This window comes from Centruroides sculpturatus, unplaced genomic scaffold, assembly GCF_000671375.1.
Source record: "Centruroides sculpturatus isolate CEXI.00-Female unplaced genomic scaffold, Cexi_2.0 scaffold381, whole genome shotgun sequence".
NCBI lineage: Eukaryota > Metazoa > Arthropoda > Arachnida > Scorpiones > Buthidae > Centruroides > Centruroides sculpturatus.
Window position 1 is genome coordinate 280,465 of NW_019384670.1, and position 15,787 is coordinate 296,251.

The window sequence follows — 15,787 nt, forward strand, 5'->3', positions numbered from 1 at the left end:
GATAGCTATAAGGGTGCGGGAGATATGAGGCTGAAAGTGGTTGAAAGTGGCTTTCTATTTCGAATGTTTTGTTCGATTTTTTCGAATTTGTTCGAATTAAATTCAAACATAAAATTCTAATTGGTTCGATTATAGAACAATTAAAAACGTTCCAGAAACGTTGAAAATAGTTCGTTTGACTAAACGTAAAAATTCTCTAATTAGTCTGGAAACGGGGGACCTAATTCTTGCATTTTGTGAAAACGGGTAAGATTAGCTCTAATGTAATTATCTTAATCTTCACTATCGTTACTTTTTGCCCAGCGAAGCGGGTCCTTGCAGCTAGATTCTAGATTACTTAGAAAAACAGTCTTTTATATATTAAAAAAAAACTATACTATTACATACAAATAAAAACCCAGCGAAGCGGGATCTTGCAGCTAGTATATAATAAAACTTGAGATTGGAGACAGATGATAATGCTTGTAAGAATAAAGTATTAATATGGATCATATCTTGAATTTCAGTCATAAAGAATTACAAAGTTTTTTGTTGATTTGAAATAAGAGGCAGAATGTAGCAATCTAATAAGATGAATTTTAACTTGAAACAATGAAATTCTTACAATTGAAATAAATAAAATATTTATTTTTTCAACAAGCACAAAAATTATATTTTTTTATATTCATCATCTTGTTGAAGTATAATTGTACGCTTTAATAATTAAGGCGAGTATAAGAATAATAATAAAAGAATATAACCAGATAGAAGAAAATAAAGGATGTTGATAACATTCCTTCAATTTGCATTTAAGAGATTCTGAAATTGCATGCTTCTCTTCTTTCTTGTTAATATTTTCATTTGAAGAAACTCCAATCGGTTCTGCCACGGATTCGATTTCTAGCGGCTGACCCATCATGTAGTGTTTTCCTGTCTTTGTGATCCGAACATTTATGGTTGTACCTAAATATTCTTCTTTTTTTGGTACAAGCACCTAAAGAGAATGGCCATAATTTTATTTATTACTGTAATTATATGGTTGCACTACACAATATATGAGGTATGACACAAAAAAGTGAGATTAACCTTATCTTGGGAACCATGAATGGGAGAAGAGACAAAGAGATAGTTATAGAGCGTGTTTTAACCTGTCACTGTGAGACAAGACTCAATTCCATCACTTTATTCAATATGAGTGGATGCTGTTCAGATATAAACATTTTCTTATCTTTGGTCAGTAAATCTCAGAGTGCAAGAGTGAACAGCAAGTTAAAGTTTCTAGTAAAAATGAAGAAATCTGCAATGGAAACTTTTCAATTATTTAGACCAAGGCTGCCCAAACCCAGGCCCGCCAACGCATTTGAATTTGTCTGCCCATGGTAGCGGTCGGCTGTCACCATGTACGATGTCGTGCTACCAATTATGCCAACTGCCACGTGATTGGTCGAATGCGGAATGAACTATGACTTGAGTCACCACCACCACACAGCTGTTAATATCTAACCTTGGCGTTTATTACACTTGTTCTATTAGTTTTGAGTTGACTTTTGTGTATTAAAATTAAATTGTTGGATGCTTCTTCAGATTGTTGTTCGAATAGTTACGTATACATAAATTTACGTTAGGTTAGGGAAGACTTCCCTGCAATGTGTGATCTTGTTTTGCAGGTTTTAAGCAGATTTGGCTCAACACATATTTGCAAAAAGGCTTTTTCTACTCTGCACTCTGTAAAAAATAAATACCGAAGTTCTTTAACTACGTCTCATATTTCAAATTTGATATTATTATCTGACGTTGATAATTTAAGATATAAACCAATTGACTAAATTATTATATAAAAAGATAAATAAAATATGAAAAGCCAAAATTGATAAAATATCACAAAAAGGGAAACTTACTATAACTTTTATTGCAGATGTCAGATTTGTCACCAAATATTGAAAAATTATTAGCTAATAAGCCCCTTCATAGGTCTCATTGATGTATTTTTTTATTAGGTATTATTAAAACACATGCAACTTAAAGCTTGTTTGATTCAAATACCTATCCATTTATAGAAGAATCACGAGTGTAAGCAAGTATGATTCACTAGGTGGCCTGCCAACTGGCATGTAATTGAAATGAATTGGGCAGCCCTGATTTAGACTGAAGCTTATGGTGAAGAGTGCATATCTCATACACATGTTTTTGTATGCTACAAATGATTTTTGAAATGTAGAGAAACTGTAGGTCATTCTGATATTTTCTTTGATATCCAGGATATTAAAATGGCAGAGTGGATTCCCAGCAGTCAGAAGAGAAATCAGCAAAACTGCATGAATGTGTGAGAAAGAAACAACTAGAATCATAGAGAAAAAGGTTGGATTTTGCATTAAGACAAAGTGCCAGCCCACAATACAGACTGCGAAGCAGTTTTTAGCTAATCATATCACCACTGTGCTTAAGCACCCATCCTATTCAACAGATCTGGCTTCCTGAAACTTAAGTCAGTGCACAAAGGAACACACTTTTTGTTGGTACAAGGTATAAAAGAAAACTGCAATGGAGATTCTCAATAGCTGTTCAGAAAGTGATTTGAAGAATTGCTTTGAACATTGGTGAACTATGATCTCCTTCTACATTGATTCTCTCAATTTGTTAAATAAAAAGAGATACAGACAGTCTTGCTTTTTTCCCCCGTATCAGACCTCATATGTTTAGAGATACAAAATAACTCCAGACAAATAATTTCTTACCTGTTCATAAAATTTATTATGGCCAACGTAATAGTTCTTGTCATGAGACACCTCTGTCACCAACACCTTCTGCATCTCTCCCATCTTATGATCGTACGAAGTGTAGGTTTGAAACAGTTCAGTCATTCTTTTAGTACGCTTCTTTACCTAATAATAATATGGATAGTTTTGTAATAGTCATTTATAAAAATCTTTAAATTTGATTTTATTGCATCATTGTCATAATAGTTTCTATTTATAAATTTAAAGAATTCACTAAAACAAATAAATTTACCTCCTGTGCAGGTATCCTTTTCATCTTTGCTGCTGGAGTACCCGGACGGGGATAAAACTGATTAATGAACAAACTTGGAAACTTGTATTGTTCAACCAATTTCATAGTACATTCAAAATCCTGTAATAATTAATTAGTTCAATATTAATTTCTATTTCCATGAATGTAAGAAAAGGCAAATGGTGATACTGTGACCACTCACAATAGAAAACAGCATGTGACCTTGCAAGGGTTAAAAAAATCATCATAATTTGTATATGGATGTGACTCACCTTGTCTGTTTCAGTTGGAAAGCCACATATGATGTCGGTGGCTATTGTGATACCGGGCACTCTGTTAATAAAACATTAAGAATTATAAATTATTGTTTTATTTAACTGAAGAATCTTCTTAAATCGTTAAGAAATTTCTTTTTTCACAATTTTAAAATAGTAAACAAAAAATTTTTTTTGATCTCTTGCCATATACCTCATATATTTCTAACTAAAATTTGCGTTTGATGAACTTATACAGAATAATTAACATAATTTTATTATTATAAATTAACACTTCAATCACTGATGGAAATGACAGACCTTGAACAAAGGCAGAATATAGTGATCTGTTATTATATATCACATGAAACAGTTCTGTCATATTATTAGTTTACACAGCATAGTATCATGAGTAACTTATTGGAGGTATCCTATTTTGATTTAAATGTTTACCAGAAGAGCTGATGTACAGTACAATAGACTTCTTCCCACAATACACTAAAAATAATCAGTTCAACACATGCAAATAATTATTTAAAATATACTTAGCTATTTTATAAAACTTTTGAATTTAATGAGCTATTAGTCAAAATAATTTTATATAATTAATTGTGAGCCATGTCTGGAAAGTAAGTACCATTTCGTTCTACTGCCACTGCAGTGATAGTATTGCAGTTCAGCGCCTGCACACTTATGTCTCTGGTTGATTGTCAGTCCAGTGATGCCAGTCCAGCCGAATTGTGTTATTTTTCCACGTGTTAGTGAGCATTCAAAATGTTTAAGACAATTGCCAATCCCACCGACTGTGAAGTGCATTCTGTAATACAGTTTTTGAACACAAAGAATGTTAAGCCAGTTGAAATTCATCGTCAACTTGTAAACATTTATGGTAAAAATATAGTGAGTGATGAAATGGTGAGAAAGTGGGTTTGACAATTCAATGCTGGATGCACTAATGTTTATGACAAAGCACGGAGTGGCCGGCCTTCTGTTGTCAATGATGGTTTGGTTGCAAAAATGAATGAGAAAATTCTTGAAAACAGACGGTTTACAATAAGATTGCTTTGTGATGAGTTTCCACAAATTTCAAAAACTGTTTTACATGAGATTGTCACAAATTGCTTAAATTATCACAAATTGTGTTCCCATTGGGTTCCCAAAATGCTTATGAATGTCCACAAAGCAAAGTGACTTGGAAGTGCTTTGACATTTCTCACCTGATACAGTGAAGAGGGTAATGATTTCCTAAACAAAATTATTACCGGTGATGAAACTTGGATTTGTCACTCCAGAATCAAAACAACAGTCAATGGAGTGGAGGCACTCATGGTCCTCCACAAGACACAAATAGAATGTCCCAGAACACAGTGCAGCACGAAAAATCATGTGCACTGTGTTCTGGGACATTCTATTTTTATTGCCGTACAAAAGAAGCACAACACCAGTACCACATATAGCACAACCAGTAACAAGTGCTAATACAAAATACAAAATGCGTTCTGGGACAGACAGGGCATTCTGCTTGTTGCATTCCTTCCCAGAGGTGAAACCATCAATGCAGAACGATACTGTGAAACATTGCAAAAACTTCGGCGTGCAATTCAAAACAAAAGGCAAGAAAGTCTCAGTAAAGGCATTGTGTTGCTTCATGACAATGCACGTCTCCATACTGCTGGTGTCACTCAAAACCTTATTCAACAATTTGGTTGGGAGCAGTTCAATCACCTGCCATACAGCCCCGACCTCACACCTGCAGACTACCATTTGTTCTTGAACTTGAAGCATGATTTTGGAGGGAGACACTTTGCCAGCGATGACGACACAACAACTGATGCTCAGCAGTGGCTGTCTTCACTGGCAGCATCTTTCTTTGAAAAGGGTATAGACGAGTTGGTTTCCTGATATGACAAATGTCTGAACAATGGTGGTAACTATGTAGAAAAATAGTTTCTGATATGCTCTTTCATGTAAAAATATATTTTGTTTTGAAAAAAGATTTTTTATGCGAGTTTTTCCAAAATGGTACTTACTTTCCGGACACGCTTTGTACTTTAAAATAAACATATTGTATATGCACCTTTCTCTTAGGAAGTCAACCACATGCCGAAAATCGTCGATACAATACTCTCTCTTCATGTCGGTCAGCACCAGATCACTACCTGACTGCACAGGAATGTGGAGAAACGAATAGACTCTAGGGTGAGATAGAATCTTTGCCATATCCTGTAAAAGTAACATAGAAATTTTAAAAAATAAAAGTTAGTTTTATTTTGGTAGTCATTAATTTCAAACCGATATACTTCTAGATATTCCAGAATGTATGGAGGATTGGTCATGCCTAACCTCAGCATGCAACCATCTGGTATCTCCTCGACGAGTTTGTACAGGAGTCGGGGCAGCGTCTCACCAATGTCACGGCCATATGTTCCGGTGTCCTCAGATGTCAACCAGATTTCTTTCACTCCCTCTGATAAAAGAAGTTTAATTACTATATAATATAAAATAATTAACTAATTATATATATAAGGAGATATATTACTATATAATTAACATAAAAATGAATATATTTTGTTTTAAATCAACCTCAATTTTTCATTGAAAATGAAATCTATCATTTTTGGATGTATTGTTTTCTCAGAAACATGATTTATTTGGAGACCCTAGAAATTGAATGCTAGTTGAAGCAGATTTAATTTTCATAGTTTAATAGTTTCTTCATTTATCATTTTTCTGCATCTATTTTTATTGGTGTTATGTTTTTTTAGTCTCAAAGAACATTAATCTTTAACAATGTGTAACAGATTAAAAATGTTATACATTGGTAGTAGTGATGATGGTTTATATGCTTAGAATATAGTGTAGCAAAGTAGCAATTTGGATTCTGTGACCTTACCTTAACTACTGGGTGACAAGCTAAAGGGTGTAGGTGTGATGAAAGGTTAGTTCAGCTGGTAACACTTGTCTGTCACCAGATCTGGCAATGCACACAATGTTTTTTGGTGATGAACTATTATAAAGGCAATAATTGTTGAAATAGTTTTTTTTAGGCTTCCTTTTATGACAAAAATAAAAAAAAGTTATTATTATTGTTACGAGCTGTAGGGCTTGGGATACAAATTCAGAATACCATTTACCAAAACTGACAGTTTTTAATTAGATACACTAACAACAAAAACGTTATATAACTCATTAAAAGAAAAACATCTCAAACATTCTTTTTTTTCAAATTGTTCTTTTTCTTCTTATTTTGAATTGTTCTTTTTTCTGCCACTCTCCACACCATTGCGCTAGTCTCTCCAAGAACTGTTAACACTACCTGCAAATGCATGCCTTCTCCATTTGCTACTATGTACTTTCTTCTGTTTTTACTAACTCTTATTCCAATTAAAGGAGATTTTTTTTGTCTTTTTGAATGAATGGAATTAATTAAAAACAAGAGTTCTTGATGAGAAGAAGAAAGCACAAATCAGTTACATTTGTTAATTAATGAAAGATGTGAAATTATCCAATAGTTTATGACTCCTGTGAGTAATGTCATGATCATTCAGGTAAAAAAAAAAAGAGTAAGAGAAAACAGAAAAATTATGAATAAATACAAGTATATGAAGTCTCTGGTATAAGAATGCTTCTAAGTTCATGATCTAAGATTTTATATCTTATACTAGAAAAAAATGCTTATCAGATCTTTAATGAAAGAATTTCTCTTTGCCATTCTTCAAATGTTAAAAAATTTTAATGAATATACCATTGTTTACCCTACTCTCCTTCTTTCTTTCAGTATTCATCAAATTAAAGATGCCAAATAGAAATTTAAATAAGTTTAGAAATGCATAAAATATATATAACTGGAAGATAGTGCAAGCTTTTCAGATTTGTTTCAGATTTCAGAGTTTTCAGATTTGTCCTTTCATATCATGGAAATACAAAATCATACAGATGAGTCAAGTTTCTTTTTTGTATTTAAATAAGGAAGAGTCTATGAAATTGCCAAAATATCTCTTCAGCATCAAATTTGAAGAGACTAAAGTTTGTCATCTTCGAGTTGCATATGTTTTTATTGTTAGACAAAGCACAATCATTGGGTGGCAGCACGTCACACATCATTTATGCCCATTATAGGCAAATCTGAGGCACAACTAGAGAAAAAGTCCAACCATCTAGTTGAACCAATCACAAAAATTTGAAATTACATTCATATTCTAGGAATTCTGTTTAATGGTCCACATAATATCATCGTCCACAAAAAATTTATTTTTCAATTTTTTTTTATTGATTACATACTCCCTATTAGTGTAAAAGTTTAGACTTTATTCAAGTAAAAGGTATGAATAAAATAAAAAATGTTTTGTAACTAAATATAAATTAGTTATGAAACAATTACAAATTTATAGATTAATTTAAAATATTTTTGACAAATATTATGAAACAGAATTTTAAAGATTGTAAAATCTTAATGAAAATGGTGTCATTTAAATTATAATACACAAGTATAGTAAAGACCAAAGTTAATAGTTTCCTCTTTCTCATAATTTACATCTTTCTTTTTACTTTCTAATTTTATAAATTTTACATAATGTGTTTTAATTTTTAATGTTCTAAGTTATCTGACATTTTAAGTTCTGAAACATAGTATTATGAATCAAATTTTATTTAATTAAATAAATATAATGTTTGTTGATGGTAATTTTTTTTAATATCCATGGAAATAAGAAAGACACTAAATGCAATCTTCCCATTGTAAAAAGTATACATAAGTAGAAATGGAAATTTTAGTGTGTGTTAATGTCCAAAACAAGAACATGTTGGCAAGATGACCAAGGGATCAAGATTGGATGAAATCTTCGGGGTTGATTTCTTGCCATGTCAGAATTATTTGAAATTGGACAAAAATCAAAAGACCCACATTCAGGTGCTCCTTGCAAAAAAAAGTCCCGCATATAACAGTAAATAAAAAGGAATAAAAACAACAGTAGTGAATAAATATCATAATCTAATCTTATTTAGTGGAAATAAGTTATACTAAATAAAATCCACACATGCTAATTGAGGAGACTAAAGAATTTTTTGTTAATAAAACATTTTTGGCTCATTAGAGTGAAAAACATTTCATTAATAAAAACTTCTTTGTCTTCCTCAATTAGCAGATGAGTGGATTTCATTTAATCACAGTGGCAAGTTCTTAATGGATTTTAAATTATACTACATGTTTTTGTTGAATTTTAATGAAATTAAATAAATTACTTCCATATTTACAAAATGTTAAATCATTAATTACCATACCAACCAATTTATCACAAAACAAATTTACCTTTAAAAGCCTGTTTGGCTCGGGCTACAATCTCTTCAATGGAATAACTACCCAATTCACCTCTGGCATGTTTTGTCTTGCAATAAGTACACTGATTTAAACATCTAATTAATAAAATTTCATAAATCACAAATCAAAATTCAAAAATCTTATAAACTATAAAAGTATGCATTTTGCCATTTCTGCATATTAATTAAACTGTGAATTTTACAAGCATTTAGTTATAACTGGTAGTAAATGGCAGTTGAAGCAGCAAAAGCATTAGCCGTCTCTCTGAGAGACTCTGGTTTGAGCCCAAATTATGCCCTTGGATAATTTTGCAAATAATTTGACCCTGATGCATTAGACACTGTTCCCACCCAGGACAATTGCACCATTACAGATTAGTGATGTGCCAGATATCCATATCTGTATCTGTGGATATTTGAGGGAAAAAAAAGATCTGTATCCATTACTTTTAGCAGATTTTTAACGGATCTTTTATCTTAAGAATTTCATACTGATATGAAATTTTAAAGATAGGTAGCAATAAAATACTAATAACTTCAATTCAAACCACTTTTTATTTGTTAAAATCACATATTTGGCACATTCATATTGCAAACATTTTATCATGCAAAAATCATTTACTATCATAAAATATTTCCATATTACACTACTATTATTTTTTGTCGACATTATTTTTATTTTAATTTAACTCAACACTTTCCAAAAACACAAATGTAATCTATGCTATCACGTGTCACACTAAACTATAAACAAAAATGTGCAGAGCAAGTCAAAACATGTCGCGTTACTAACGCAAAGCATCAACTATTGGTACAAGGTCACACGTACCAGCGCCAACTGAGTACAAAAGTTGAGATCCGGATACAGATCATGTTTCGTATCCGTATCCGCAGATCTAGAGACTAATGATCCGTATCTGTGGATATACATTTTTAACAATCGGGCACATAACTATTACAGATACATAAAAGTTCCTCCATGCCCAAAAATGAAAATCTATGGCACAAGATTATCTTTTCTGTACCTGTACTTTCAACAGAAGTAAGAAAAGAAACAAACTTTGACATAAGAAAACAAAAAAAATAAAAAATTTTAAATTTCTTCTTTTTGCATATTTAAACATTGTTTAAAATTATTAAAAAATATCATGTCACACTATATATCTTCTCAATATATATTAGCAGTGGCATGCTGTCCATGGAAGCTGTGGAGTACCTCTTCCCTTGTGTTTTCTAAAATATACATATTGCACAATTACTTTAATATTTTAACATTCTTTAAATTACTTAAAATTAATATTTTGTTATAACTGTATTATGCATTTTATTACAAATTTCTATACATGTGAAAAACAATGATAAGATTGCTATTGTATATTTCAATAAAAATTTGTGTATGCATATTCCCAATGGAAGTGCCCTATTGTAAAATACGGGACAGCTTGCATAGCAAAAATATCTGAATCATGTAAAGCAGCCAGATTACAGGCATTCGCACATAGCGCATGTGCGAATGCCTGTAACAGAACACCAACCTCATGCGATTTAGCTGGTGGATGTTACACACCAAAATATTGTATAATGCTTTCAATGATTCCATCCATTAGCCACTGGTAGGGAGCCATTGGTAAGTGCGTTGTTTTAAGATTTAAAAAGTAAAGATTTTATATTTTTATGTACACTTCTTTACAAAGCTATATTTAGTTATAATTTTCTTTTAATTATAATTATATTGACAGATTTTCAGACAAAATCTTTAGAATTTTTATNATAATATTTTGAATATACTGCAATATTGCACAATACAAAAATTATGCAGTCAAAATATTAGCAGCAATCAAAACTAAATTTTGTCTTTAATTTATGATGTTATTAAAAATTTGAGTAAAAATACTTTTATCCTTGAATATCAGAAAAAAAACTGGATGTTTAATAAAACTGCTGACAAAAAACACTAAAAATCCAGCAAACAATACTATATTAAAAGAACACCTCTAATAGAGCCCATCTCAAATATTTACAAAAGCTGGAGATATATAAGATATTGGAAAGACTAACACCAGTGATAAACTATAAGGATGGCAATGCTATCTCATTGCCATGGAAATCACTATTTATAGTCTCCTCAAGAAAATTCAATACTTAATGTATATTTGTTAGTTTCATTAATTTTTATTTCTGTGAAGTTTATTTAATTTGTTTTTAACTATGTAAGCAGCTGCCTTCATGTGCACAGCAGTGTCCAATCATATGTACGGTTCTTCATTTTCAAAATACATGTTCTATTTTGTGTTCTTTTTTAGAATATATTGATCTGATAATGACTATTAAAAATATACAAAATAGGGGACCCAAAAATAATGGGAAAAAATCGGTGGTGTGCCATCCATGGAAGCTGTGGAAGTGTCTCTTCCCTTGTATTTTCTAAAATATAAATACATATTGTGCGATTATTTTCATATTTTAACATACTTTGAATTATGTAAAATTAATATTTTATTATAACCACATTATGTATTTTATTACAAATTTCTATACATGTGAAAAACAACAATAAGATTGCCATTGTACATTTGTATATGTATATTCCCAATGGAAAAACTGTATTGTCGAATTTGGGACAGCTTCTACAACGAAAATATTTGAATGGTATAAAGCAGCCAGATTACATGCATTTGCGCATGTACTTTACAGAGCACCAATCTCTCATGGTTTAGCTGCTGGATGCTAGACACCAAAATATCATATAACACTTCCAACAATTCTACCCATTAGCCACTCGTAGGGAGCTATTTGACTAAATGCATTGTTTTAAGATTTAAAAAGTAAAGAAGATTTTATGTTATTCTTATGAATGTTTCTTTACAAAGCTGTATTTACTTATAATTATATTGACAGATTTTCAGACATAAAATCTTTAGAATTTTTATCACTTTTAGATGTTAATAATTTTAAATATTATGAAAAACAATTTTCCAAAGTGAGTTTTAATTCTTTTAAGTAAATTTTATGGAGAACTTTTTGATTTATCTAAATTACGTAGTGAATTGCAATATTTATATTAACATCCAGACTATATTGACAAGTCACTCTTAGATATAAAACATATTATAATTAATGATGATCCAAACAAAGATGTACTAAAAGAATTATACAATTTAATATCATTAATTTTTACGATACCCTCTACAAGTGGGTCTGTTGAGTGCAGTTTTTCAGTGAATTGATACATTGACAAGGAACACTCAGTCAGAGGAAAGATTGTTATCATTAGCATTGCTTTTAATAGAAAAAGAGTTTTTAAATACTTTGATGGAATCGATGACAAGCAATTTTTATGATAAAGTAATTAACGACTTTGCGGAAGAAATTGCCAAATAGAGTTAGTTTATAAAAAGTAATAAAAACAAGATTTTAAATCTTTGTTTCCCTTCAATTATCTATTTTAGAATTAAAATAAATACACTGTTTATTTTTGTCATTTCCAGTATGTTCAAAATTTTTATGGAAACACATTTCTCTTTCAACAAATGTCATGGCACGCCACTGTATATTAGTATACAAATTCTCTATTATAACTGTAAAGAAGTGCCATAGTTTTTATTTGTTGGCTGTCTTGGCATGGTGCTATATAGTTTAAACCATTTCTGGGAGCATAACCCCAATTTATGACACAGTCTGACTGACACTGAGAAACAATTTCCAAATTTGAAGATAAAATCAATATTTTTAAACTTGTGCAAGGTTCTGAATAAAATAATTTTGTTGTCATTATGTTATATTTAATAATAAAAAATATCATTGAATATGAAATTTTAAGAACTTTAATCAATTAAATCCTCAAAAATTCAAATAATAATCTACCTTTCTGAGATAAAAATTCACATTTACCCTGTATTAATCGGAATAATTTCGATAAGTGGATTTTTTCGAACTTTAGGCAACTGTAAAGAGGCACCGCCAGTCTTTTTACCACCTTCTTTTTTAATTCCTAATAATCGTACAGAATGACCTGAAATATATAAAAATACACATTAAATAAAATAGCATAAAAATCATTTTTAGATATATATGAATTTAACAAATTATATTGGAATTTTATACCTTTCAGGGCCTCTTCGACCACTTCAATCACCCTGTCAATCTGATGTATTCCTATAATGCTGAGACCCTGCAGATAACTAGATTTTGGAGCTGCCTGAGGCACACATCCTGCCACAACCACATATTTCTTCTGATTGAGACCAGCCTCCACGGCATTACGAAAATGTTGTTCAGCCGGACCCTTAACTGTACAGCTATTAAGTAACCACAGATCGGCTTCCTTAGAATCATCTATTATAAAAATTTATTTTTAATAAATGTTAATATTTGAATATTTATTACATTTTCAAGATATAAATTTTAAACAAGTACTTTAAATTTGCCTATTATTTAATATGAAAAAAATTAGAATAATTTAAAAATTGAAAAGTGAGTTAATTTCAAATAAGAATGTAGAAGGCTGGCAAAGATTACTTAATACAGTAATTTTTGACATGAGCCAAAGAATGAAATAAACAAAAAAGAGAGCCAGAGATAGTCAAAAAAGGGATACACACACAGTTTTTTTTGATAGGTGATAGCAACAACAAAATCTAGTGGTGGTGATATTGCAACCTAAGAACTTACATAGATTTTACATAAAAAGTTTTTATGCTTTTATGCCTGGTATGTATGAGCTACTCATTTGCCAAATTGATTTACTCCAATGTAGAGAATGTAGAGAAATTGATAATATATATTATTTTAAAAGATTCCTTTTAAACTTTAAATTTAAATAAATGTTATAGAATGTATTTTTATATGCGTTACATTAAGCTACTAATGACATATCAAACTGGTTACATAAAAAATGTAAAAATAACAACAATTATTGCAAGGATATACTAATGGAGTTAATCAAATTTGTCTGTGAACAGTTCATAATATTTTTTTTGCCCTCCTAAGACAAATTCATTACTACTTGAAAATGAGGGCCTCATTTGCACAAAACTTCCAATAAAGCATACACATTTAAGTTAGCAATTGCAAACAAAGATAAGAGGAGGCAAAGCCTTCTCTACTTTCCTGAACTACCCTTTGGTTTGGCCCTATAAAAATGAAAGTACAAATTGAGTATATGGTGGTTGTGTGCATCAGTAGCAGTCAAGTGTGTTTTGTNTGGCAAGTCACTCTTAGACATAAAAAATATTATAATTAATGATAATCAGAACAAAGATGTACAAAAAGAATTATATGATTTAATGTCATTAATTTTTATGGTACTGTCTATGAGTGCATCTGTTGAACTCAGTTTTTCAACCATGAAGCAAATTGATATATTGGCAAAGAACATTCAGTCAGAGGAAAGATTGTCGTCACTAGTGTTGCTTTCAATAGAAAAAGAGCTTTTAAATACTTTGATGGAATCAATGACAAGTGATTTTTATGATAAAGTAATTAACGACTTTGGTGAAAAAAATCACCAAATAGAGTTAGTTTATAAAAAATAATAAAAACAAGTTCTTATATCTTTGTTTTGCTTCAATATATTTATTTAGAATTAAAATAAATAAACTGTTTATTTTTGTCATTTCCAGTATTTGTTTAAAATTTTTATGAAAATAACTTCTATCATCACTGCACACTGCTTCCCTATCATCACTGCACACTGCTGGAAAATATTGTGTATTTATTTTAACAACGTATTTTAATCTCCTTCAAAGTACTCTCTCTTCATTAGCCTCAATACACTTGTCCAAATGTTTTTTCCATAGCTCAAAACACCTAGAAAATTCCTGTTCTGAAATGCCTCTTAGCACCTCTGTCATTTTTTTTCATCTCTTCTACTGCCTGAAATTGCTTCCCTTTGAGTTCCCTCTTCATCCTAGGGAACAAAAAAAATTGCAAGGTGCTAGATGAAGTGAATAGGGGGTGAGGAGCAGAGTCATGCCATTTCTTGTCAAAACTGCTGCACAAAGAGTGCTGTGTAAGTGGGCACATTGTTATGATGGAGAACCCAATCCTCCATTCCCACAAGTCCCTTCTTTTTGTTCTCACAGCATCACGAAGTCTTTTGAGGATTTCCAGATAACAATGTCGCTTGACTGTCTGGCTTGGATGGATGAATTCAAAATGAACAATTCCTTTCACATCAAAAAACAGATCAGCATGGCTTTCACATTCGACTTCACTTGTCTTGCTTTATTGGGATGAGAAGATCCTGATGTTTTCCTCTGGTTGGATTGATGTTTGGTTTCCAGATTGTAACCACAACACTACGATTCATCACCAATTATCACCTTAGAAAACAAATCTGGATAATTTTTCAAAGCCTGACAAGCCATCAAGCAATTGTCTTTCTGATCGATGGTCAGCAAGTGCGGAACAAAGTTTGTGGAAATTCTTTTCATGCCGAGTTCTTGTGACAAAATTCGCTGGATCAAACTCCATGAAATCCCAGACAAATCAATGAGTTCAATGATTTGACAATGAGTTTATGAATGAGTTTAATGAGTTTATGAATTTTCTCAACATTTTTGTCAGTTTGAACATTGGATGGACAACTAGACCTGGGTTGATCTGCAAGAGACATTTCTCCTTTTTGAAAGCAGGAAACCACTGGTAAACCCTTGTCTTACCCATGGCATCTTGTTTATAAACACATTGAATCATTTCAACCATTTCTGATCCACTTTTCTCTTAACAGGAAACAAAATCTCACAGAAGTGCATTGCTCTTTAAAATCTAACATCATGTTTTCAACAAAAACGAAAAATAGCTCTCACAAAAAAAAAAAAATTGCTACGGGCCAACAAGTCTTGAACATGCTGATGCCACTTTGCATACTGATTCAAGAAAATTCTGTCTACTGACATCTAGTGGCAGATATGCATACTACGAATCTCCTGCCCTCCACAAAATTATTCCCATTTTTTTTCAGTCCTCCACATATAAATATTGGTGCTCAGATGGGAGCAAACTACAGTCTGTCATGCCAATTGATGAAGACTAGAGGGTTTTCTTGTGATACTTTTACACAAGTGTGAATCTTGATATATTTATAATATGCCAGGATTCACATTTTTCCAATAGTGACTTTGACTCACTGTTTCTATTGTTCTCTCTCTGGCCATCCTGCCAGCAGGAAGAGCTTATGGAATATTGGTATAATGCTAGTAGGATCATCCTACTTGCACAGCTAATCT

The 15,787-nt window shown here is 31.4% G+C and overlaps 1 protein-coding gene across 1 annotated transcript; it reads right to left on the reverse strand.

Moving 5' to 3' along the window:
- Positions 1–606: 606 nt before the first annotated feature.
- On the reverse strand, positions 607–15,263 carry LOC111626696 (threonylcarbamoyladenosine tRNA methylthiotransferase-like). Its single transcript, XM_023370176.1, has 10 exons — positions 15,221–15,263; positions 12,663–12,905; positions 12,450–12,570; positions 8,551–8,654; positions 5,543–5,709; positions 5,320–5,465; positions 3,261–3,321; positions 2,989–3,108; positions 2,715–2,861; positions 607–973 (listed from the first exon to the last, which is right to left on the reverse strand). Exons 1-10 carry the CDS (start codon positions 15,261–15,263, stop codon positions 668–670), a joined length of 1,458 nt encoding a protein of 485 aa, XP_023225944.1. The 3' UTR covers positions 607–667.
- Positions 15,264–15,787: the final 524 nt, after the last annotated feature.